The 26,957-nt window shown below is 40.0% G+C and overlaps 1 protein-coding gene across 4 annotated transcripts in view; it reads left to right on the top strand.

Moving 5' to 3' along the window:
- Positions 1–26,957, top strand: part of LOC136441847 (TBC1 domain family member 2B-like) — a 32,479-nt gene that overhangs the window by 2,731 nt on the left and 2,791 nt on the right. Inside the window, exons 2-31 of one of the 4 annotated variants that reach the window (XR_010756936.1) lie at positions 4,044–4,276; positions 5,352–5,495; positions 5,844–5,916; positions 6,437–6,541; positions 6,876–7,003; positions 7,377–7,477; positions 7,965–8,174; positions 9,105–9,231; positions 9,536–9,637; positions 9,836–9,976; positions 10,329–10,487; positions 10,678–10,810; positions 11,054–11,124; positions 11,293–11,413; positions 11,734–11,802; positions 12,014–12,118; positions 12,297–12,344; positions 12,817–12,906; positions 13,311–13,435; positions 13,903–14,113; positions 16,296–16,475; positions 16,880–17,017; positions 18,380–18,458; positions 19,217–19,308; positions 22,042–22,148; positions 22,532–22,643; positions 23,288–23,421; positions 23,954–24,146; positions 24,892–24,961; positions 25,198–25,239. Coding sequence is in view for 3 of the 4 variants with exons in the window: in XM_066438369.1 (XP_066294466.1) it covers positions 4,188–4,276; positions 5,352–5,495; positions 5,844–5,916; positions 6,437–6,541; positions 6,876–7,003; positions 7,377–7,477; positions 7,965–8,174; positions 9,105–9,231; positions 9,536–9,637; positions 9,836–9,976; positions 10,329–10,487; positions 10,678–10,810; positions 11,054–11,124; positions 11,293–11,413; positions 11,734–11,802; positions 12,014–12,118; positions 12,297–12,344; positions 12,817–12,906; positions 13,311–13,435; positions 13,903–14,113; positions 16,296–16,475; positions 16,880–17,017; positions 18,380–18,458; positions 19,217–19,308; positions 22,042–22,148; positions 22,532–22,643; positions 23,288–23,421; positions 23,954–24,146; positions 25,198–26,708 (4,898 nt within the window). In the remaining variant the exon portion in view is untranslated. Of the gene's footprint in view, positions 1–2,575; positions 2,855–4,043; positions 4,277–5,351; positions 5,496–5,843; positions 5,917–6,436; positions 6,542–6,875; positions 7,004–7,376; positions 7,478–7,964; positions 8,175–9,104; positions 9,232–9,535; positions 9,638–9,835; positions 9,977–10,328; positions 10,488–10,677; positions 10,811–11,053; positions 11,125–11,292; positions 11,414–11,733; positions 11,803–12,013; positions 12,119–12,296; positions 12,345–12,816; positions 12,907–13,310; positions 13,436–13,902; positions 14,114–16,295; positions 16,476–16,879; positions 17,018–18,379; positions 18,459–19,216; positions 19,309–22,041; positions 22,149–22,531; positions 22,644–23,287; positions 23,422–23,953; positions 24,147–24,891; positions 24,962–25,197; positions 26,709–26,957 lie in introns of those variants that run through there. The other 3 variants (XM_066438370.1, XM_066438369.1, XM_066438371.1) reach the window with 3 other exon arrangements.

Genomic DNA, 26,957 nt, shown 5'->3' on the forward strand with positions numbered 1-26,957 from the left:
GTCTAGCCAGAGCCTCATCATTCTGTCATTTGACAGAAGTTTGCTGCATGACAATGACAGAAATCCATACTTCATGTACATGATGACGAATAAAAGTATTTTTTTGGATTTTTTTCCTGTCAATGCGGATTACAATGAGGGAAAAAACAATTGAGCTGGCTAGAGCCCTACTTAAGATAGATACATATGGCTATCCTAGCCTGCACCAGTGGACATCCTGGCTGTGATTAGACCTTTGATTGATGATATCCGGGGAGTGTTGACAGCCATGACCAAACAGAACACTGTACATGACCCCCACTGGCAGCAAATACAAACAGTGTACAGAGCACACTAGGGGTCTAACTTCCTCTTCCACCTTCCAACTGGTACAGGCTAGTACCTTGGTGAACTGCTGTTAAAAGTGGCAACATTTCAGTTTAAAAACTGCAGAATCTGATAAAATCTAATTCCATAGTACAGTAGAATCCGCTTAACTGCACCACCCATTTGTCAGTGTTTTTGGTGCAATTATCCGGCTGGTGCAATTATGCGAAATACCCAGCTGGACCGCACCACCATGGGCGAAGGGGTGTATTGTTAGTCAGAAACACTAGCACAAAGAAAACAGACGAAATTATTCAGTTATTAACTTTATCTATTGACCCATTGCTGAAAAAAAGAAATGACTAAGAACCTGTTTTAAAAGATTTTGCATTCTCTCATTTTTCCATGCGATCTACCGCATTACAACACACGTAATGTTACAGGGGAGGCATTCTGAAACATCGTCATGCCACTCATGGGATAACAGTTTCTGTGTTACATTACGTAGAGTGCAGTTGTCGATTTACATAAATCATGTACCGCCATGAAACTAGGAATTGAAACTAAAACTTGGTTACTGATTACGGGTGACCCGCCCGGGACCTCCCATAGGATTCCTATCAACGTAACTGTCAATGGAGACCACCTTCTTTTCTTACTCAAAACAGTTTTAAACATATTGGCGGTATTGCACCTTTACACCGACAGGTATCGGCTCATTTGTACCGCGTTTGCCGATTTTAGCGCACCTTTTCAGTTAACTTGTCGAGGATTTTTGAAAAAAAAATGGTGCAGTTATCCGGCATTGGTGACCATGCACAGTGCAGATATGCGGAGTCACTAACAATGCAGTGAATGGGAATCGGTTTTGGATATTGGGATTTGGTGCAATTAAATGGAAGGTGCGTTTATCCGAGGTGCAATTAAGTGGCTTCGTCTGTATATAAATCATGCAAGCATTTACAAACATTCTGGAACTGGAAGTTTGTCACACTGCAACAGTTAAGGGCGGTATGCCTAAACACCTCACCCGACCTCATCCGACCTCACCCGACCTCATCCAAGTCTAAAATGCAGTGTACATGGGGCAGGGACATTATTTGACGTTTTGGATATGTTAAATATGCAATTATAAATGCAAAACAAGCAGCAAACTCCAAGTATTTGCCAGTTTTTGTAAGTTACTCCGCTCGTTTCCAAGATAGAAGGGTGATACGTGCAGTTTTGAGTATCATGGTCACGGATAAAGTCAATAGTGCAGTCAAAATAGGTCAGATCAAGCATATAAATGTGTCTCCGGTATCGTGACAAGTTAACCAATCTTCTACAGTGCTTCAGAGGAATCAGACTTTTGTCAGAAACGAGATTTTTCGAGTCAAAGTTGATCTATTCTCCGCGGGGTTTTCAACCCAAATACGCACCATTTGGGGGTTTCGCGGCACCCGTTAGAGAGGAGTAACTTATAAAAACGGGTAAATGAGTTTTCTGCTGGTTTTGCATTCATAATTGTATATTTAACGTATCCAGAACGTCAAATGGTGTCCATGCCCCGTGTACACTGCATTTTAGACTCGGATGAGGTCGGGTGAGGTCGGATGAGGTCGGGTGAGGTGTTTAGGCATACCCAGTTAAGGGTTAGAAATGTGTATATGTGCATGACCTTTAGTACTGATTTATTGGCTAATAAACTACATGTATCATGCCACTTTTATTTTATGACTGTGAAGTATAAATCACTTGGGCAGGTTAATAAGTCAAGAGTATGATGTTTCATCCCAGTTTTATTTATATTCACAAAAATTATAAATATGATATTTTTCATGTTGTGATTTGCTAACAACACATGTGATGTAAGCTATCATGTGATTCATGAATAACCTAATGCATGGAGGTCATAGTACAACTTCACCTTTACGGCTTTAGTCTGTTTGGAATTGTGTTTTGTTGTGGTAGATGTCATATCTGGATACAAATAAACATATAAGAGGAAGTTTTGTTGATACATTTGATGTTGCACATGGTATCTGAATGGACTCGGACCCAATATCAACGGAGCCTGGTACATTTCAGTTTATACAATGTACAATTTTTTAACCTGATACCAAACCCCAGCTTAAGACTCAGAGATATAAGCTCTACTTTAAGTGGAACATCTAATTCCCCTGGCTCCGAACTCAAGGGTTGCAGTGTGGCATTTCACCACTCGACATTCCTACAATTCCAGCGAGGTCTGAATGTTTTCCGGCACATTTGTTTGCGGACCAGGGCACTCTGGACGTCATCGTGTGTCTCCTAAAGGCTCTAATGCCTTCGTGTTGACCAGTTTGGTGGGCTGTACGATCATTATTACGTTATTAGTTCCCCATTAGTTGACGCAAGATGTGAAGCGGACAAAAACTAGATGGCTGTGTTGAAAGGAAGTAAGAGCCATACTAAGCTGGATTCGGTTGGAACAGCTCTTATAGTTAAAAGCTCTGTGGAATTGTGTGAGGTTTCTTATAGGCAGAGTCGTTTCTAGTACAACATGTTATTTCCTCGTCACACCAAGGTATGTAACTTCTATGTTTGATGGGGAAAATTTATCCTGCTATAATCTCTTCAAACTGTGTATCAAGTCAAAGTCATATACAGTAAGTCTTTAGGCCTTTGAAGATACAATGTGAATTCTAACATTAAGCTTTGCAGTGAACTTCAAGTTGAAACCATTCAGATAATAGTATTTTGTTAGTAAATTTGCCTGTACCTTTATCGGCACATTATTTCGGTGTAATGTATTTACATGTAACTATGTTGTTATTTTGATACTAAATTTTGTCGTCAATCTCTTCAAATACTTCGTATCAAGCTGAAATCCAGCAACTACCAATTGGCTTGTCAAACTTTAGAAATGAATTGCAAGAAAAAAATGGACTTAGTAACGTTAATTTTTTTCTGCATTGTTTGTATGAATGTCAAGCAAAACAAAAAAAAAAAAAAAAAACCATAGCATATGTATTGATGGCCGAAGTAATTTTAAGTAACAAACCTTTTTTTAGCCTAGTATTGACAGTACTTAGATATACATGTAAACTGTGGTTATTATAAGAAAAATGGTATATCTATAGTGCTGCTTTTCTGCTACTGTTAGCCCCAGTAGCCACATATCTAGAGCGTGTTCAAGGTGTGGAATTACAAAGTACCTGACCAGCCTACACTTGAGCACCTATCCAGTAATCCCTTTGTTTGCGTTCCCACCTGATTGGATAGTTTGGTATCAGCTGTCGTTGTCCAAGAACACCCTGGCCAGGTGTAAAAAGGTTCATTGTTCATCGGGAAGCATTGGGCATTGGTCATTTGGCTTCTGAGTTGTTAACCTTCATGCTATGGGCTCATTCATGGAACAGCAGTACTTTGGTTGTGAGATAAGTTGGGTGTGTGAGGGTTGTTGAGAGTTGTGTTCTTTTTTTCTTGAGAATTAAGTCTGTTTCTTCTTATAGTAAGTCTTTCTGTTTTAGCATTGACGATAGTACAACACTGTTTCAAAATCTATTCATCCATGGTTTTAAAATTCTTGAACTGAATTTGTAAATACAACAGGTGTTTGGGAGGCATCCTTGCTGTTAAGTTACAAAGTGGCATTTTAAAGAGTAAAAGACTCACTCATTACTGAACTGTTGGCTGATAAAATACCTTTGATTGTGTAGCCCAAAACCCAGTTTATGAACTCAAGTGGAATCTTCATTTTCCCTACTTTTCAGATCTCAAAGAGAAAACCATGCAGTCAGCTCTATGGAGAACCTTCTGCAACAAATCCTCATCAAGAAGGATTGAGCAACGCTGAAATGGATGTCATCGAAGCCTAAGACCACCAATATTCCCGTTGCATCATATTAAGGCCTACAATGGCAGAGAACTGGATGACACTATGTGGCTACCTCCAGTACCGTGCTGGTGGAACCCTGGGGAAGTTACGGGGAAGGAGAAAACACTGGTGAGAACCTGTTGATTCAGATCAATTGTGATTATCAAATGTAGATCTTTCATACGTAAAGTTTGCAACATTATTGTTCCCTCAGATTTTTACGTGCAGAAAACCCATTCCCTGGCGAAATCAATTGGTACTAAAAGGTATTGATCATCTTTGCAATTGATTTTATCAATGTGGACCAGATTTGAGGCCCTTATTGATCTAACTTTTTTTTTTCTTTTCAAGCCAGACAAAGGCAATCATGGTTTGCCTCGATCACGTAAACTGTAGTACCGTATATCTTTTTATTTTCTGAGTTTTGCACTGTTTGTTTTTTGATAAGACAGTTCATAGGTGTTGATTTAGATAGAAATCCAGCTTGAGACCCAGAAGAAATGCTGAGTATTCTAGAAATGTTCAAGAAGACTTCTTAAGGCCAAGGTCATTCTTTTCCTTGGCACATGTTTCTTCCTGTAACACTGGCTCCTTGTGTCAACTGATGCTACTGACCTTGCCAGTCCTGCAGTGGTGCAGACTGATGGCGAACGTGACAGAACACCCGTTTTTTTCACTCAGCAATGAATAAGAGCTTAAATTATCAAGTAGGCTTGATACCATTCAATTGTATCACAACGACCCTATACTAGTACTTCTTGAATTTGGTTGTTAACAGCTGACATCTATCAGTTCATTGATTGTTTGCTCGTTTGAGCCCTTGAACCTATAATTCATGAAAAACTCAAATCGGCCTGCTGGTAGCTTTTCATTGAAGTCATGAGGAAAGAGGTACTTAGCATGCAAGGGTCTGAGACCAAGTATAACAGAGATACAGGTTGCATGACTGAAGTCCTTAGGCTAATGAATCTATAAACATAGACCCTAACACATATTGTTACATGGTACCACAAAAAACATCACAAAAAGAAAGTTGACGCATGGTCCATGTCCATTCATTCGGGCCATTTCAGTTATTGCAGTGTGATGCTATGTTCATATAAAAGAGGCTATATTTATCATACTGAATCATCATCTGTTGTTATAACACTGAGAATTAGTAGAATCGTAAGGCTTTATTTATCCCTTCTTGTTTTACTTACAGGTATGTATTTGACGAAAGCAAGTGTCAGCTGTTGTACTACAAGACAGAGTCTGTTGCGCTGACCCACCCTCCATCTGGGTCTATTGACATAACCCACGCTGCCATCTCCTTCAAGCTGGACAACAAAAATCAGTTTGTGCTCAAGTGAGTCTTGTTTAATTCTTATTATCCTTTTGCTAGGTACCAATTTTTGATCTACATTTACAAGCTTTAAGTTAAATGTACGTAAAGTTATTTTCTTGGTTTTTAGACATTTAAAAGTAGAATTTCGGCAACAGGCCAAGAAAAAAATAGAGGACTGAGAGAGGCAAACATGACAGCATTCATTCTCTGTTACTGTGTGATACAGACTTTTTTCAGTCAGAATTATTTCCATATTCCAATCTAGCATTATTTTTAAAGCTGGTGAACCAAGATATAAAGTTGGTGTGACTTAATCAGTTCATTTTCTTGTATCAAAATGTAACAACATTTTTATCTTGTGTTGTACAGCATTGGTGGAAAGGAGCATGTATTTACAGCAGAGAGCCATGAGAGCACCATGCGATGGGTCAATGGACTTCAGGTCAGTCACCCCATCAGCAGCTATGCTGTCAATATGTACACTTTGTATTTATTTTCAGCACTCCCGCATCATTAGGACATTGTTTTACTGAGATGCTAAATATACGTACATGTGAAATGTTTACTGCTAAGTCCCTCTTAATTTCTACATTTCAAAACACCCGACCCCACAGTCAGTTGCAAAAATGAGGATTAGATGAGACTTTCAATGATACTTGTATACAGATAAAAAGAGTATGAATGTTTCGGTAGTTCTGTCTGTTTTTGTGATCGCTAGAAGCTGGCAAAATGCCCTGACACACTGCCAGTTGCACATACTTTAAGTACTGTATTTTTCTAGGCCAAAGGAACTATTTTCACATATAATGCTTGGTCTTCGTGTTTTTGACCTCATGTTTTTAAATGTAGTTCCAGCAACCAACTGGCAACTCTTGTATTAAAGGCTGTGTCTCTTCATCTTGATATTGAAGAGTGATAACTTTTCACTGAAGTTCAGCTTTCGTGTTTTGTGTCGTTCACAGTCCAAGAGAGATGCCTACACTGGGAAGGTGAAGAAGAATACGGCACGAGAGGAAAGACAGAGGAAACGTTCCAGACAGCGATCCCTTACCATGGTCCCTCAGATTGTAAGGAAGTTCATTATAAGTGTCCTGAATGGAGTTTAAACTGTAAAAGCCAACACAATAAATTGGATTTACCCAAATTTTCGACTGAACAGCTACAGTCTTTTTCAAGGAATGAACCATCCACTGCTTCTGTGACGTCACGCTATGCAGACAACATTATAAGTGTCAGTGATCCTAGCATTATTTCATATTAACACAATTCCTTTCTAAGAGGAAACAATCAAAAAGATTCAAAAGTCAAATGGTAACAGCATTTTTGGTTGTTGCTTTTACAATTCATTTTGTGAGGCACAGAAAAGAAGTCACTCTATTTCTTTTGCTGTTTCTTGAACAGGGGAGTCCCTCTAAGACTGGTCTAGCTGCAGTTTCCTTGGAGAGACGTCTTAGCCAGAGTCTTAGCCAGAGCTTGGACCTCCTTCCAAGGCAGAAAGATGACTGGAAACCTTCACGTCCTCCACACAGGTATGAGCACCATACTCACTTTAAAAGATGTTGTTTGTAAATTTTCTCTGTCTAGAATTTCTCCAAGTATCTGCTAATCATATACAAGTTATTGCAGTCTCTGAAACTAAGGCTGGGTTTACACATGCACTTCCAAGCATACTTGGAGTGTGCTCCGAGTATACTGCAAGCACATTCTGAGTGTGCTCTGAGTTTTCTGAGCATACTCTGAGTGTGTGTTTGTGAAGGTTAGACATCCAGGTAAGCAATATATAAAGAGAATTCAAACTCTACAACAGGATAAGAATTCAGAGATTTATTTCCGTGAGTGTGCTCTGAGTGTGCTTGGAAACACGTGTGTAAACTGGGCCTAACTAACCCTGATTCTGTGCAGGTCCCAGAGCCTGAGGGAAGACAAGGTTCGTATCCTGCAGAAGAAGCTTGGAGAGCCTTCCAGCCTGTCCCACCTGTTTGCAGACCTACAGATCTGTGCAGGTAAGTCTTAGACTTAGATTCCTTGGCAATTCTGAACATATTATAGTTTTCTTTGTTGTCAAATGAAAACTAAATAGTACCAAGCAAAGATTCTATATGCTGTAGTAACATGTATGACAAAATTGCTTCTATTTATACAGGTTTCATCTACATTGTGATACCCCTATATAGCCCCATAAGAGGCAAAGTAGGGGTTTATAGGCACTATCACAGCTAGCAACTCATAATTTCTTATATTTTACTAGTAATAGTACTTTATACATTTACTTCTAGCACCTTTCAGTACACTTTTCAAAAGGTTAAAAACCTGCTTACATTACTTTGAAGAGAGGAAAGCAAACCTTCATATATATGCTGTTGTCACTGTCTACATGAGAAGAATATAGTTGAAGCTTTGAGCTTTTTTGGTATCAATCTAAAGTTACAGCCCCTATGATATGTTGACAAGTATTTCACATGCTTTCTCGCAATATTTTTCCCTGTTCAGATAATGGACCATTCCGGAACTTCCGGCTGCCCCAGGACACCCCGGTGACTCCGCCCCTGGCCATCCAGAGGAACTTCACCTTCCCTATGGTGGCGGGGTCTCCCACGGATTCACGCATGTCCTCTCCTGCCTCCTTCTTAATGGAGGAGTCTAGTGATGACACCAAGTCTGAAAGTGAAGAAAGCAACAAGAGACACAGTAATGGATCTTGTAAGTTTGTTTGTTTATTTTATTTCACCAGGGCAATCATGTCACCATTTGGCGATTTTCAATAAACTCTGGGGGGAAACCCCAAACAAATTGTTTACATAGAATTCAAAACAAGATTGCAAGAAATAACAAAACAAGGTTGCAAGAAATAACAAAACAATATGTGAAAGTACAAATTGATATAAAACTAGTAACTTAGATAACATAAAGATAATATCATATAACCAAATAAGTGCCTTGACATAATGTACTAATAACAAAACATAATGGAAAGTATTTTCTCAATAATGTACATTTGTATTCTACTGCAGCAGTAAGGAAGTAAATTGAGTCTGCATTATACATATCTTGACACTCTTGACATGTCTAAATATAAGAAGTGATAGATTGTCAAATTAACTGATTAAGAAATCATTTGGCAGACACAGAACTGCCCCATAGAAGTTGTTAACAATCAACAAAGCTTGCCTATGTGGCTGTCCTTGGTGCTGAAATGAATTTTTTGTGTTATGGAAAGTTTACATTTTGGAGGAATTATGCGTAGTGTACTGGCATGAACACATTCCTCCTCAAGAGTGAGGTTTATGTCCATAAGGCATGTTGACCTGTTAAACTGACCTCTGACTTCTCATTCTATTGAACTCTTTTGTTGTGGTTGCTGCAAATCAATAGGGAATAGAAGCTAGAGGACAGCTGGCTACTTATTGATTTGTACTGTAACCTATGCTGCTAGTCAATGGAGCCACATTAGCTCAGGTTATCCTGGAAACACATTTTTCCTGTGTCTCAAATTTAGATTACTTGATAAAAGGTAATTATCAGCTTATCATCAGATTCTGTCAGAACAATTAGTACTTTGTTTTTTTCTCTTTGGCAAGTAATATTCTTGAGACTTAATGTGTTGTTCTCTGTGCTTTCTGTGTGTTATAGATGTTTATGTGTTACTAGATCAAACAGATTCCCAGCCGTCCACCCCCATCAAGACTAGAGTGTTGAGGAGGCTGAATTCCGACGCTGAACTGAAAATATCTGACCTCCTCCGCAGTGACGAATATCAGTAAGTATTTTCAAAAGTCATTCTATTTTCTTGAAATCCCTTTTGGTCACAAAGTATCAATTTTAAATCCTTTTGGTCAGAAAATGTTTTTCACAATTGTTTATCTTACAAGCAGCATTCAGCATAGATCCCTTGGAAATCTACGGTAGGCCTCAAAGATTCATTATGTTAGAAGACTGACAGTGTATCGAGTATTTACTAAGTAAACTGACGAAATTGTTTGTAATGACATTGTGTCCTTAATGACCATTAGTTTAGGAAGTATGTGGACCAAAATTTTTTTTCTTCATATAACTACCCTCAGACCCAGCCATCTGAGGTCGTATTCAGATTGCTCTACAGATGAGAAGGACATAGGCACAGTCGATATCAACCAGAGACTACAGCAGCTACAGAAGGAGTTAATGTAAGGAACTTATTCAATATACAAGACAATGACATTTTCCCTTCAAGCTTATAATAGTATGTTTGATTGTTTGATTGTCTCTGCTTTGAATCTATATGTATGATGAAACCTGTTTGATGATCTTGATTTTCTTGTTCTGGTTTTTCTCTGGTATTGTTATTTAGCAATGTGTAACTTAACTTATGTGCTCTTTCTTAGGTCGACCAAAAAGGAACTTGCGCGTGTTCTGAACCGTGAGAACAGCTATAAGGAGATCCTGAACTGTCGAGACGAGCGCATCATGGAACTGGAGGACCAGCTGGAGTTCCTGCAGAGGAAAAAACTCACTGAAGATGACAGGTAATTAATATGATTTTCAATATTCTGTAAAGCGGATGCAAATCATAAAAACATTGGTTGTCCATTATGTTCAATAACATGATAAAGAATAATTGCCTCGTAAAACGTATTAGATCACTGAATGTAGCTACTTTATGATTTTGTTATATTTCCATCTTTATTATCTGTAATTGTTTAAAAGTTTGAATGCTGATTCTTTTGATATGATACGTTGAACCCTTTTTTAATCTACAGGTACTGTCTGAGTGCTTAATGTATACTTTGTAAATTAAAAGTAGGAAGTTGCTAAAGGTTTAAGTGCTTGTGAAGCATGCTCCCAATTATAACAGAGGCTTTACAATGTACTTTACAGTATGTCCAGTGAAGAGACGGCCCAGCTGCAGAAGTACACTGCCCTGATGCAGGAGAAGTGTCGGATACTTCAGGACCAGAACACTTTCCTCAACGGGGAGGTTCACAAACTGTCCCGCCTACGACAACAGGAACAGCTCAAATCTCGGCAACAGCATGCGTGAGTAGAATGGTTATTGTATTACCGGTATGTGGAAAAGTCTTAGAACAAAGTTTTTTCATTACTTTTTTTTGCACAGAAAAGGTTAGCTTGAGGATTAACTTTAATAGCAAAGGCTATATCAAGCATTTCCTATGGAATTTATATGAGTCATTTATTTTGTTCTTTCTATCCTTGGCAACTATTGCAGGAAGATCCGTAGTATGGAAGCCCAGCTGGATGAGTATAAGAGAGACTACATCTACCTACTGCAGGGGTGTATACATCTTCCTCCAGAGGACCCATTTGATAGTATGGAGATCAGAGCATATGGGGGAGACAAGGTGATCATGTCTTAATCATGTATTTTGAATTTGTGTACTATTTATGATACCAAGTACTTCTAAAATATTTTTTTTTCTAATTGTAACGTTTTTGAGATGTTTTATATGATTATAAAGCAGCACGCTACCTTAACTTAAAACTGCATAGTTTACAATCATGATAATGTCATGCGTCAACTGTATCCTTCTACTTGACTTCCTTCATGATTTGATTGATTTGGATTTTTTTCTCTTTACCATCAGCATTATGAAAGGTTGGAAGCCATGTTAGAAGAGGCAAGAACCATCAACCCAACACTACCAACATTTGACAGGCAAGTTAAAAGTCTTTTTGTAAGATTTTTGGTACTACTTCCCGATGTTAATGGGAATTAAAATGTATGTCATAAAAGGTGTAATATTGGTGTTATGATATTTTAAAGCACTGTTGTATTATAGTAAAACAATTGTAATTCTTCATATGTGTTCTTGTGACCTTACAGATCAGGCAAGGTTGCCACGCACACTGACAGCTATGGTTTCATCCACACCCTGCACAATGAGGCTATCCAGCTGCACTACGTCTGCAGGCAGCTTACACAGCATTACAGGTCACAGATAAAGGTAAAACACCATGAGCAGCAAGCAGTGGCTTTTCTGTTCTTGTCAAATGTGAGAAATAGAAAATGTAGCACTCTGCTTTCCTAAGGAAATGAGCAGTTTGGTGCTAATACTTGTACCTCCTGTCCTGTAAAGTATTAATTGGCAGAAAGAAACTTGTTAGACAATAGAAGATGTAAAGTCAATTGATATCTAGCAATATGTACAATGTTGTGTCAAGTTGGCTTCTGGTTGTGTAGGTACATACTATTAGTTACATTTTGTATAAAGGCCTAGGGATACAGAGTATTGAACCATCACTATTTCTCTGGGTTTTTTTCCAGAGTTATGAAAAGCACCAGACCCAGTGGACTGATTATCTCAAGGCACACAGACAGGACCTCCAGAAAACGGTAAGAAAACATTTTTATTGTTGTTCTTGAACCAGTCCTTTATTTGTCATAATCATGAAAGCTATATTTTCATCAATGAAACATTGGTTTATATAAATCAATACAAAGAGAATGCAATATGAAATATAGGAAAAAACTGTTGAAAAGTAAAAAAAATATGTTGTTGTTTTTCTTTTGCAAGTTCTAAGGGTCTTATTACTTTACTTTACAGAAAGAGTTGAAGGCCCTGGTGAGGGAAGGTATCCCTGACCAGTACCGCAGTGAGGTATGGCAGAAGTTTGTCCACCTACAAACACAGGACATCGAGGAAGAAAAGGTACTGCTTAAAGACAATTCTAAGTTTAAGACAAAGCTTTGACTGTACTGTAAGACTCATAGAACAAGACATTGCCTCTGTGATTTTCATGTACATTGTGGTGTGTACTTGAGGCCTATGTAATCTTTACAGTGACTGCACAAGTTCTCGTTGGTCAGTTTGCCCTTCTTTCTTTCAGGGCCCAGGGTATTATGAAGATCTAGTGACGTTGTCAGAGCAGTCTGTGGTAAGGTGTCATTTTCCTCTGGAAGTTTAAATTTAAAATCAATCCTTTTTTTACAAAAGAAGGCTTAATAATTCTTGAAGGATTCTTTAAAATCAGAATAGATATTATTTCGTATCATATCATATTATTATATTATCAGGTAAAAGAAACTTTCAAGCATGAATTGAAAAGAAAAGAAATTGTACTTGTTCTTAATATTGTTAGAGAACATACCTTTTCAGATGCATGGATAAAACTTATGTGCTAAAAAAAAGTTACTCAAGCAGCTGGATAACATTTTTTGAAACAGTTGGACGTTTCAGACAGCATCCACTGTCTTTCATCAGTGACCAATGGAAAGAACTTGATTTTGAAACGTCTGACTGTTTAAAAAAATTCATCCAGTTGCTTGAGTAACTTTTTAAGCATATCTTACCTGGGTGTCAAACCTTCATCAACGTATGAAACTTATGGTTTCCTATATCCCCAACAGCTAGTGTCCCAGCATAGGAAGCAGATTGAACTGGATCTTCTCAGAACAATGCCATGTAATGAGCACTTCAACCAGCTGGATGCTGATGGGGTAAGGAAATATCACTAGTAGTTATGCATGATTTGATAAGCTCACATAGAATTAGATCTTACAAAGGAAATAGTAGTTTGTAGTCAAATTAAGGCCATAGATTTGTTTGTACAAATTTTTGTGAGGTATGGTTATATGGGAATGGCCTTGAAAGTTTCATCTTGCTTCAAACATTTGATGCTTTGTTGATGTTAAGAAAAAATCATGCCAATAGTTTTGTTTTTGTATGAGTAGCATGATTTGTAACCAGTGAATGGCATTTCAGCACTATGGACAGACATAGCAGATAACCATGGTGGTGCTTTATGCAAGGCTTAGCTGCTAGTACAATGATTTCAAAATGAAATATTTCAGAAAGTAACAGACATTCCATCTGATCAGAAGTGTTTCTACTCCATTTTTAGATCAGCAAACTGAGAAATGTGCTGCAGGCGTACTGTCTGCACAACCCCAACATTGGGTACTGCCAGGGGCTGAACTTCATGGTCGGCATGAGTTTGCTCTTCCTGGAGGAGGAGGACGCTTTCTGGTATGTTTTTTTGTTGTTGCTTTTTTTAGATTGTTTTGCATATTAAGCAGTCAACTGTCCCAATGCCTAACACACACACCAGTTAGTAACATAGCAAACCAGTGGATGGCATTTCAGCACTTTGGACAGATATTGCAGACAGCTAAAGTGATAAACTCAACTAAGGGCTTAGCTGTTAGTGCAGTTATTTTACAATGAGATTTATATTTAGATAGCAGATATTCCATTTCAAATTTAGCATTTCCAAATTTTTTGCCAGGTGATATAGTAATGATCAATTTGAATAGCTTTTGATAATCAGACTGGTAAATCATTTGAAGGCAATAGAAGTTCCTTTATCACAACCAAAAAAAGTTGGTAAAACATTGGCAGGTAATTAAGGGTTGTTTCACAATAATTTTGAACTTGCTGGTGGTTGTAACTGTTACAGAAGTCTTTCAACTGAAAATTTTAAAATTCTACTACAGGTTCCTTGTAGCAGTGACAGAGAAGTACTTCAGTAACAACTACTTTGACAAGAACCTGGTGGGAGCCCAGGCTGACCAGGAGGTGCTGAAGGAGCTGGTGTCTGAGATCATGCCCCATCTACAGGAACATCTGGAGGCGCTCGGCATCCTTCTGTCTACCGTCACCCTCAACTGGTTCCTCGCACTCTTCTTTGATTCTATACCATTTGAGGTAGGCTTATCTTGAAGTAAAGATGTCAACAGTTTTTTTTTTGTATGTATTAATAGCATAATTGGTAACCTGCCTTAAGGCATAATTTTATCAATTTTGTTCGTTACATACAAGCTGCATGAGACCTGACTGATTTAATGGCAATTAACCTTCTCCCTGCTGCCTAGCTCTGTAACTAATAGGGAATTTGGAGCTATGTCCAGTATCAGGGTGAAGTGCCCGAAGTTAGGGTGTACGAAGTTGTACGAAGTTGTTCGAAGTTAAAGCCGTTTCCTACTGGCTTTGAGGCTATATCGGGAGTCACAGATGACGTCAAATCGTTTATTGGATGACGTAATCTAACTTCGTACAGTAGGCAGGGTAGGGTGTCAAGTGTACGAAGTTGTGCAAAGTTACGTGACGTCATCTAACTTCGTACAGTAGGCAGGGTAGGGCGGCATGTGTACGAAGTTGTCCGAAGTTGTGCAAAGTTACGTGACGTCATCTAACTTCGTACAGTAGGCAGGGTAGGGTGGCAAGTGTACGAAGTTGTCCGAAGTTGTGCAAAGTTACGTGACGTCATCTAACTTCGTACAGTAGGCAGGGTAGGGTGGCATGTGTACGAAGTTGTCCGAAGTTGTGCAAAGTAACGTGACGTCAGCTAACTTCGGACAGTAGGCAGGGTAGGGTGGCAAGTGTACGAAGTTGTCCGAAGTTGTGCAAAGTTACGTGACGTCATCTAACTCCGTACAGTAGGCAGGGTAGGGTGGAAAATGTACGAAGTTGTCCGAAGTTGTGCAAAGTTACGTGACGTCATCTAACTTCGTACAGTAGGCAGGGTAGGGTGGAAAATGTACGAAGTTGTCCGAAGTTGTGCAAAGTTACGTGACGTCATCTAACTTCGTACAGTAGGCAGGGTAGGGTGGAAAATGTACGAAGTTGTCCGAAGTTGTGCAAAGTAACGTGACGTCAGCAAACTGCGTACAGTAGGCAGGGTAGGGCGGCATGTGTACGAAGTTGTCCAAAGTTACTTAATACATAGTAAAAACTTACATATATGTAAATATGATACACACCACTCACGCATATAAACAAATAAAATATAGATGCACATAAATCATCACAAAAACAATGTTCATGCATTGTAAAAAATTCATTTATTTTAGTTTAGTTAGTTTTATTTAAGTCTTTTAGTCTTTTATTTCTCCTCCTAAAGTTCACTTAAACAATGCACACAAAATAATTTCTAAATACAAGTACCTGAAAACATCTCCCATATCTATTTATAAACTTACCTTGGAGCGACCCAAGCACAACAAGGCTATAACCTCCCGTCTTCTTATACAAAGTAAGGATGACGTCATGGTTAGGGTGACGTCATAACTTCGGACAACTTCGTACACCACCCGGCTGACTGTCCAAAGTTAGGATGACGTCATAACTTCGGACAACTTCGGACAACTTCGTACACCACCCGGCTGACTGTCCAAAGTTAGGATGACGTCATGGTTAGGGTGACGTCATAACTTCGGACAACTTCGGACAACTTCGTACACCACCCGGCTGACTGTCCAAAGTTAGGATGACGTCATGGTTAGGGTGACGTCATAATAACTTCGGACAACTTCGGACAACTTCGTACACCACCCGGCTGACTGTCCAAAGTTAGGATGACGTCATGGTTAGGGTGACGTCATAACTTCGGACAACTTCGGACAACTTCGTACACCACCCGGCTGACTGTCCAAAGTTAGGATGACGTCATAACTTCAGACAACTTCGGACAACTTTGGACAACTTCGGACATCTAACTTAACTTAGGACAACTTCGTGCATTTCACCCTGATACTGGACATGGGTGGGAATTTGGTGCCAAACGGCTGCCTCAGTGTGCTAAAGGTTAACAAATTGTAATGGACACGATATTGTAAATGATTGATGTCTGATGATGTTTTACTTGATGGAATTGGTGCAATTTTGCTGAAATAAAGAAATGAACTTAATTTGCTCTGATATGGCAACGATATATTCTAAATATCATCTTCTTTCTTCTACAGTCAACAAACTTAATCATCATAATTTGATTAACCTTCAACACACTGAAGTAACCATTTGGCTTCCGATTCTGTATTGGTTAAAGGGATAGACAGTAGAGAAAAGGTTAAGCTTAAAACTCATCAAACCTCTCTTTTTACCCTCCCAGACCCTGCTAAGAATCTGGGACTGTTTTCTGCTGGAGGGACCTAAGGTCCTGTTCAGGTTCTCCCTGGCCATCCTGAAGCTGCACGAGGAGGCCATCCTGTCCCGCGAGGACAGCCTGTCGGTCATGAAGTACATGAAGACCATGGCCAAGGTCACGTATGACCTGGAGGGGCTGACTCTGGTGAGAAACAAGAGCTTACTTTTTTCAACTAAATTCTTCCAGATTACAGAACTATGTGTTTTAGAAATTAGGAAGAAACTAGATTGACATTTGGGGAAAATCTATCAGACGTTTATGGAAAGCTTAGATTTTGTGATTTGCAATTCATCATGAATGTCAAGCATATAAAGGAAAGGTACATTGTTTAATGAAATGCCTTTAAATTGTTCGCTGTTAATGATATCCTCACAACCTGTATTAGAAAATAGATTTTAGTACTAGTAATTGAAATTGCAAATTAAACATGAATGCCAAGTATACCCAAGACCTACTTTTACAAAATGTTTTGAAATTGTTACTGTGACTATATCATACTAAAATATATAGCGTAATATAATTTTTATGAATTATTCTGTGATTATCAGATTGCGTTTGAAGGCCTACAGCCGTTCCCTCGGCGAGCCAACATCCAGACCAAGCAGGCGTACTACAAACAGTGCATCAAAGACTCCTTCTCCAGACAGGAGAAGTACAGGGAGGCTGAGGACGAGAGGGATAAACTGGTCAGTGAGCGTGTTGTTCTTTCTCATGGTGAACAAACAAGCTCCGTAGACAAACAAAAATCTCCCTCTCCAAAGTCCAAAAGTTGCCCATATCTGATCATCTTAAACTCAGACTGTATAGTACAATGCTAAACTTTCTTCCAACACAAAGGTGTGCAAGGATCAAATTTTCAACGACTATTGTCGCCTTCTTCAGGATCAATAATGAACGTGATCTCGCCAGATGTACGTTCACGTGACTTAACTGTCGCATGATTTTACGGATACCTGGCATCAGTAATTGGACAAAAGTGCCGAAGAAAACGACAGTGGTCAATGAAAGTTTGATCCGTGCATACCTTTGTGTTGGAAAAAAGTTTAGCATTAAGCTATGATAACTTCATAATAATTATGTTGAGCCCATAGGTATGGGCTCAACATATTGTATTTGTCTGGTTCTTCTTCTCCTGACAAATCTTCAAATGGAATCTACTCCCTCATTTTTGGGCCAAACGACCTGAAATTTGGCATGGAGGTAAAGATGGCAAATACCCCCCAGAACCTTTTTTAATTGTTTTCAAACAAGCCTTAAAATCATTTTTATGGAGGTTTTTTGGGGCATTTTTAGGAAATTTTTATATTTTTGGCTCCTGTGCCCTGGTATTACAAGCAAATGACCTGGAATTCAGCACAAGGGTGCCTTAAACATGTCCCTACAGGACTTCAATCACATTTCTGGTGTACATCACTTCAAAATGCTTCATTTTGGGGACTTTTTTACCCATTTTCAGACCAAAAACGGGTCAAAAGTGCTGTCCCCGTTCCATGTTCTATCTAAGAATCCATGTTCTATCTAAGGTTCCGGGCGTTCCATTTGCTGCTGGCCAAAGAACATGTGTTCTTTTCAGGTTACCTGAGGTCATGTTGCAGGTAAACAGGCAAGCCTTTGCAGTAAGAAGCTCTTGGCGTCTCGCAGAACGTATAGAGAGAATTTGTTTGCACGGGTGATTTTGGAACAGTCAATTTATGCATCGGGAGGGAGATTGGCAAAGTATGATGCTCTTGCAAATGTTGCCTTCCTACATGCAGTTAATATTTTGATTTGCCCAGGAGTTATTTTGGGACAGCCCACTTCTTGCATGAGGAGGAATATGGGCGAAACATGCTGTATTTGCTCAGGGGCAAATGACGGCCTTTCTAGTTAAACTCAGACTTTTTGTTGTCAGCTCAATGAATGTTAAATCAAGAGGAAGACTTTTATAAGTATCTTTGGCTTTCATAAGTATCTTAAATTATGTGTATATGATAAATGGTTTGCACCAAGATTTGAATGACATGTATAATCTACATTTGTTTGTCCTCTTCCATACCTACTTTTTGCAGCTTGAGCAGATGCGTCAGCTTGAACGCTCCATGGGAGAGGGTCAGCTCATGGTGGAGTGTGCTGCTGTTACCACACAGGGTCAGACTGGTTTTATAATAACAATAATTATCATGTTACGGTATTGATAGAGATACAATCTTTATTGACACAACAAAAGTACAGCAACTTTAGTAAGGTCTTCTACAACTATTATGCAAACAACTAACGATGGGATACAAAATGAATAATTTATGTACAAATATATGAATAATTCAACACGTTGAGTTTAACCTATCACTTGCGCTACTAGTTCTAATGATGATAGACTTATATTCTGTGTAAACTTGACAATGTTGTATAAAACACAGTCACAAATCTCTCTTTTGAATTGGACAGATTTCTCTGCTCAGTTTCTCTTAATATGTGTTTTATATGTCAAGTTATGATGATAATACTATGTCTAAACTTCAGATCTAACCATTCCAGGTGCCTTGTCTGTACAAGAGTACTGTTTTGGAGTCTTATACCCAATACAGGTGATGTAAGCCCTGGTGACATTGTACCCTGGTGATAGCACTGACTTCAGCTGGGGCTGGAAAATCATTGATTCTGGTGCTGGCTCTAGTGTTGAAGAAAACTATGGGAGCTAAGGAAGCTTGCATTGAACCGGACAAAGTGGAAGAGACTTGAAGAAAGACTGATTGCAGCTGCAGGGTGTTCAGACCACTGCAGCAGCAGAACACAGTTGACTACGACTACTGGCTCTAGTGTTCTCTGTGAATCCACATAGACTGGCATATGTTAAAGTCACAAGTTTGTTTGGACATAATCTATAGCCATGTATATTCCCCACACAGGTAAGGCCTGGATGTGTGCCTGTGAACACAACAGTGCTGAGATCTGTGAGGTGGACACTGACACCTGTACCATGCAGAATATGGACATCTTGGTGAGGACACTCTTTTTCTTCATTCATTCAACAGCATTGTGAATCAAACATGCTAATTGGTAGTTGTATTTTCAATTTTTAGTTGATCAGCAGATGTAAGGATATTTCTATGGACACAAGTCTTCAAAGGACTGTAGTCCACCCTTTTTATCTGTTTGTTTGGTCATATTTGTTTTTGGTTCGTTTATTCATGTATTCATGTCTTTTTCTTCTTTGTCAACATCATACAATGTACTTGCTTGGTGCAAGGAGGTTAGATAGTCTAAACACGAGCATGGGTAATCTGCAAAACTTGGTTTTCCTACACAAATTTCTTTATTTACATCTTATACATCAGTATAATGTTTACTTCAACTTGTACTGATTTCTTCGTTGTTTCTGCTTATCACCATACTATGTGGTTAAAAGTTGGTCCTAGTAAAACGTGACGGTATAAGGGAGAAGGACGAAACGATAAGGGAACACCAGCAACTGAATTTGTGCGCAAAAAGACATGTAGAATATGACTGTTTCAGAGACATGTATAATATGACTGTTTCAGACTGAGAGACATGTGTAATATGACTGTTTCAATGACTGTTTCAAAATTTTATCCAGTTGCTTGAGTAATTACTTTTGGCATATCTTACTACCTGGATGTCTAACTTTCATCAACGCATGTACACTGTATAAAATAATATATGAAATACTATTACATGTATGACGAGCCTTTAGAAGTACGAAAATAACAATGTGGTTCTTTACTTGTAGTGTCTGATAATTGACAATTTACCTCACCGCAAAATAAGGGGCAAACATTGACCTGGAGGCAATGATAATCACCTACGATAAAACACATCATTTGGCTATGTTGAACATGTAACTTATAAGGAACATGGGCGACTGGCTTTGTGTGTGTAAAGGAGACAGGTGCTTTTTTGCATTAGATAATAGTGTGAATATCTACAGTGTCTAGAAATTGCCATCTTACCTGACCGACAGATCAGAAACCAAGATTGACCTGAAGGTTTTCATACTTACCACAGATAATCAAGTCTGCTCCTTGGTCTGCTGAAAGAACAGCTGAACACGTAACGACTAACGTTACATGTATCCACCGATGATGTATCGCCCTTGAACGGTTCCGTTTACAACTTCAAATTATGAATGGGTATCGATATTCATTTCATCGAAATCAAACCATGAAGTGTAAGGAATACCGGTCAGCACATAACTAAAATAATCTTAGAAATTACAGATCACTGAAAATCGCACGGCATGGCCATCGTGGCCAACAAAGACGGGAAAATGGCGTCTATCTTCGTGCATGAGGCGTCTGCATATCTTGCAGTTGAAATCATTCAATCCTACAATTGTACCGATTTCGGCGATTCTAACAAGTTAGAATAAAGTATTGAGAATCATCCCACCGCTAAAACGTCATTATCTGGGCTGTTGCAGGGAGCAAAACGTTTGCCTTCGGAAATTTTCATCCACCCGCCGAACCCAGCTAACAGGAAAAACAACAACATGACCCCGGCGTGACCCCACCGACGAAGAATGAGATGAGAAGGCCCATATAGCTACCAAACTTCTTCCTGACATACGAAATGGCGGGTCTCTAACGATGACTATATCTTGTGAACAAATAAGTCTTGATAATAAATAAAGCTGATATTTTCCAAATTTTTCCACGATACCAAGTGTAACTACACAAATGTGGTATCGACGCGTTTGCTTGCGATCGCCATTCCTCTCCACAGCTGACGGTAAAAAAAAATGGCGGTCAGATAGAAGAAACGCGCGCATCGCGGCAAGTTCATCTTGCGAGGGAGGCCCTGCCAGTATCCGACGTTTCACAGTACGCATGGGTGCTCGTGGTGCTAGGCTGTTTTCTTTTCTTTTTCGTTGGAACAAAATCTGAATTCTGATAACTTCTGTTCCTCGTCGTACTTACGTAAAGTTACATAACTGGCAGATCTTGCTTGTGATGAATAGCGTTACACGATATAAGCTGGGCGCTAGAAATGCACACATTTTTCCTCGTCTATTGCATGTATTCCTTTCTGTTTTTCACTGATGTGAAATTTGTAAAGAAATGGTCAAATGCTGTTCCCATCTGGCTAGCTTCGAACTTTAGACCCCCTGCTATGTGGTGATTTGTGCCATGTGGCCCTACCGTATCTTCACACCATACTTACCGTATTTGTGAAAAAAATCTGGTATTCTTATGTCTTATTTGACTAGAAGTACAAGTATTGTCGCGAAATATTCTCTTAGGCCTCTTTTTCATAGCACTGTTTACATTAGCACGGTCGTTTCACGCCTGATTAATAACGCAGGGCTTCAGTAATCCCCTCCCACCAGGGGTGGCCACTGTCTGCCAGGCTCCCGGCCCAGCCCAGGCAAGCCACCCTGTATCAATTAAATACTCATTATCGCCGCTTCACGGGAGCGGTCTCACGGCCTTTAAATGACATTTGTGAATGAGGGATGTCCCTGTAGCTCAATTGGAAGCCGCTACCAATTAGTTGGTGACTGGGAGACCCAGGTTTGAATCCGGGAAGGGTATCCTTGTTGGAGCTACACCTTCTTTTGGAAGGGACGTGAAATGGGGGTTCCAACATGTTTGAGGAGCTGCCTCAAGCATGTTATAACAGCCTCATTACTCAGATGGGTAATTGACTGGTTGTAATAATACAACAATATGGTGAATGACGCCAACTTGTATACTGAATGCCATCTCCCTCCCAGGTTGACTCCCGGGTGATGTGTTGCCATGGCCTCCTGTTGGAGAGTGGTGGAACTGTGCTGATCGGAACGTTGAACTCTCACCTGTATGCATACAGCACCATCTCAAAGTAAGTAATATGCACTGTTACGAGCTGGAGTCAAAGTAATGCAAGTAGTTTGAATTTATAACTTTTTTACATTTTTTGTTAAGCAAATTTTTTCATTGAATGAGTTGGAATTTGGCACTAATGTAAAGGCATACAAATCTGAACAACAAATTGAGGTGATATTTCAGTCTCAAGAAGATATGTGCCGCTACATTTGTGCCAAATTTCAACTCATGTGATGAAAAAATGAGCCTCTAATTGAACCATTTGCATTACTTTTTGACTCCCCCTCATCACTGCACTGGACATGTTCTGTTTTTTGTTGGCTATTGGTGCACAACTTTTTCTGTAGTTTTAAGAGATCCTTGTCAAATTCTGTTTTATTTTCCCTCGTGATTGCTCAGACTGGAGGTGTGGAGGATGAAGCTGAATGACACGGTGCTGGATCTAGCTGTGCCCCCTTCAAACACCCATGTGTATGCTGCCCTGGCAGATGGCCATATTGCTGTTCTTGAGGTACGTTTTAGCAAAATGTGTGCCATCATCTGATTTGTATGCTTGGCTCTTTGCAGATGCATGTAATTACATCAGGAAAGTGTAATCAACAAAAGTGCTTTGCATGTTCAACATTTCAGCTTTTTTGTGACTTAGTATATGAACCAAGAAAACAGACAAACTCAAATAGACAGAATGGAGCTTATGCTGGATCTAGAGGTAGTAGAGTGTTGTAATAACTGTTTAAAATCAACCAACTCTACATATTAAGGAGCACCTGGCCAATGTGGTGGTCCCTTAGATAATTTTCCCCACAGACACAAGCATTAAGAATCCTGTCTATAGTGACCACCTGTCCAGATTTTATTGGTCCAGATTTTATCGGTCCTCTGAGTGGTGTTCCAGGGCAGGTTTGACTGTACATGTGTATATTATTACTGTAAAATGTATTTAAGTTTACATGGTTTTTATTTGGCGCTAAGGCCAAAATGGAGTGTTCGCGGCAGTTTTACGTTCGTGGCAGCGCTATATAGTCACACACTGCTACAGTGTTGGATATAATGTTTGCCGTGGCTTTAAGTTTGAGGTGAAACGGTCGCCGCAAAAACCGTGAATCTTAAACCACCGCAAATATTTCTGCATTTACAGTACTTGTGTTTCCTCAGGACTTGGGTGTGCAGGGTCCAGTAACAGAGCCAGTGTACATCCCAGTAGGCAGACACCCTGTCACCTGTGTGGCCTTGGTGGAGGACCAACTGTGGTGCACGTGTGGGAACAGGGTGGCTGTCCTCAACGCTAAGTAGGTGTTTTTTTTCCTTGAACAGTCTTTTAGTTAGTAGTAGTAGTAGTACATGTAGTATCCATTATTAGATTATACTGCTGTGGGGTTCCCTGACGCAGGGCTTATGTCACCTGACTGAGTGTATAGTTGTTGGTGCATATTTTTCTTATCATACATCATAACATTAATATAGATTAAAAGTCTTCTTATTGAAAATATCTTACAGTGAAAGAGAGCATTGATGAAGCATACTCAAGTAGTGACCAAAACACGCCAAACCTGGTACTAGAATTATGTTCTACTAAATTGGCTTCAAGGAATTTTTTCCTTCAGCTGAAATTGTCAAGAGTCATATTGAGAAGAATCATTTAGAAATATTTATTAACTAAACTATTTCATAATGATTTATTGCAAGCCTAGAAGAATGATTTTCTACTACAAATTGGCTCCAACGAATCGTCTTTGTCAGTTCTTAGTTGCCAAGGGACAGGCTGTGAAAAGTGGGAGTTAAAATTTCTCCTAATGATTTATAAAACTATTGCACATCCAGCTCCTTAGATTCCCTGGTGGTGTTCCAAGTGTCGCTGGATGGAAGCGACCACATCTCGCACCTGATGAGGGGGGAGCAGGGTGTGTGGGTGGCCATCCGGGGGTCGTCCATTGTTGAACTGTGGGACACGCAGACCTTCACCTGCTCCATCCTGTATGATGTCAGCACCAACTCTCACACCACGTCCAAAAATGTAGGTCGGAAAGTGTCAACTTCAACTTCAACTTGTTAAACCCCCAGATAACCCCCCGAGGGGCAAAGAAGGGGGGGGGGGAGGTCCCAGGCTAAGGCGGGCAGGCCTCCAGCCTGGTGCGGTATGATTCAACGGTGGGAGCCGTAACATCAAGTGTGACCATCTTGAATCAAAGGTGCACATGAAATGAACGCCCTCTCTTGAATAGCATCAATACATGGTGGCCCAATAAACCATGGGTAACTCCATGTGAGGAAGAAAAAAGTAGACAACTCGGTTTACTCCACAAATAAAACACAATTATACGTGTCAAAAGAGATGTACTATTATCTGATACTTGTAGTAAGCGATTTCAGATAGTGAAAGAGGAGAATTAGTGGTACATGTACATGTAGTTTGATATCAACTAGAATTGTATATAGAAAGAGGACTATTTGATGTCATTTCCATAAAAGGGTAAATTGTGGTTTACGCTTACATTTTGCACAGACATAACAGGATTTGCTCTTTGCTACTATTCAATACAGTAGGAGAATGACTTTACATTGTATGAATGTTGTATGCAGATGGGTGAGTCAGCATGGTCTGGCCTTTTTCACGAAAAATGTCTTTCTGGTTTCGGAAAACAATGTCAGATAAGTTCTTTTTGAAAAGTAATAGACGTCGTGCTTGGCAGCTACATGTACATAATACTATGTAGGTCTGTACTAATTTTGTTTTCATGCTTAACTCTATGTCTCTCCAGGTCTAGCTGGGAAAGCTACTTGCTCTCTTTCGATAAGCTCTGTCTGTCTTTCACCTGCAGTAATCAAAGTGTATGTAGTGCCCTCTTTAAACCTCCTTAATTGAAGAATGCTTGTGGAACGGGCATTATTGCTTGCACTGAAATATCTTTAAATTATTGCTTTTACACTGCTTTCACCATGCTAATGAAAATACTATTAAGTCATTCAGAGATGACTGTTTTATATGAAATACTTTAAGTTTCACCCTGTCAAAAAAGAAATGGAGCTATTGTTTTCAAATTGTATTCTTTTCCTTCCATTTTCAGTGGGAGGAGTGCCATTTCAATAGGTCAAGGGTCACAGCAGTTCTCTCCCACAGGAAGGAATTGTGGGTAGGGACAGGTGCTGGTGATGTCATCGTTTATGATGTCATCGACCCCGAGGTCACGCCTGCCCAGGATCAACCCAGCATGCAGCGCCTAGGCGACGAGACGGTTTGCCAAGCGAGCCTCGCCAGACGGCGAATCTCTAGCACGAGACGCTTCTCAAACGAAGAGTTGTTGAACAGCTTCTCAGAGGATCTGGAGTTAGGAAGTGAAGCAGTCAGTGGGTGGACAGTGGGCGGTGCCTCCATCACCGAAGCAGATGTCAACCACTCACAGAATGATGAGATGAGCAGAAATGGTGATGCTGAATGCTCGCAAGTTGATGATGTCAGAGAAGGTGTTGCTTGTGAAGAATCAAGTGCAATATATAGGGAACCGACTACCGAGGAATCCAGTGTTCTAGCGCAGCTTTTGAAGGAAGCGAACTTGACTGTTGAGCCCAATGGGTCTTTGAGTCCAGCAAAGCAGGCAAACACAAATGCAAACAGGCTGAGCCAAGCATTGTCAGAAACAGAGTCCTCACTGTCATCCCAAAGGAACAGTAGAACTTTCTCCACTTCAAGTGGGTACGGGACAAACGACAATGGCTTCCTCCAGTTCCCTCTTGAAACAGAGCAAGACGACTCACCAGATGTCCCCAATGGCATCAGCAGTAAGGATGACACCCTCAGCGCTCCTGTGGTTGTACGTAGGATGTCAACCATAGAACAAGTACCACTAGAGATGACACCGCTTGGATCTGAGGACAACAATGAGGATGACTTCTTTTATGACAACATTCCAGTCAGTAGTTACAAACACAAAGGATCCGTGAACTTCAGCATGCCTCAGTCTAACCACATCAGCCAATGTGACCAACAGGACAGCTTCAGGAGAATCCCTGATGGAAGAAGAAATAGTGCAAGTGTTCTGGAGTCTGGAACGAATGCTACAGAGTCTGTGCAGGACAATAATCGACGGACATCCCTGAAGGACTTGTGGTCTGGACTGAGTGCCTCTGCCAATAGTAAGCAGGATTCTGGTCATCCACAGCCCCAGAAGCAGCCTGTTGTAGACCTACATCAAAGCTACATGATGCTACGGTCTTCTGAGATGGCTTCCCCTCAACAGTCGTCATTCGACAGTCCCACAGATTCTGATTCAAAACCAGAGAGAGCTACAGAGATGTCTGCCATCCCATATCACATGAGGAACAAGAGCATGAACTCTAGTCGAGGGTCGTGGTGCATCATCGATGAACCTGACAATGAACCGCCGGCGCCAGTTCCACTAGGGGACCAGGCAGTTGCGGATTACTACACAGGGGAAAGTAAAGAGCTGTTGAGTGTGGAGGCCTCCAGGGAAAGTTCAGTGTTCTCCAGTAGAGAGGACCTGACCTTTCAGTATGACTTGAGACTGAAGAGCAAGACAAGAGTGTCGGATCGCCCTATCCGAGCCCTGGTGGTAGTAAGGTATGTTGAGATTTTTACTGCAGTCTGTTTTGACTTACAACCTATCTCTGCTTGCCTGTCCTTAGATTCTTTGTAAGCTTTTTGAAACAGCTATTAGATAAACTTGCTTGCTGTAAAATCTCATCACAATGGCTGACATACATGTACATGTAGCAATGTAAGATAACTTTGTTGACTTCCTTGTATCTGTTTCTGAGACAAGTTGTTAACAGTTTGTCTGTAACTAGCCTGGTAGCCTTAATGCCAACA

The sequence above is a fragment of the Branchiostoma lanceolatum genome, chromosome 9 (assembly GCF_035083965.1).
Source record: "Branchiostoma lanceolatum isolate klBraLanc5 chromosome 9, klBraLanc5.hap2, whole genome shotgun sequence".
Lineage (NCBI taxonomy): Eukaryota > Metazoa > Chordata > Leptocardii > Amphioxiformes > Branchiostomatidae > Branchiostoma > Branchiostoma lanceolatum.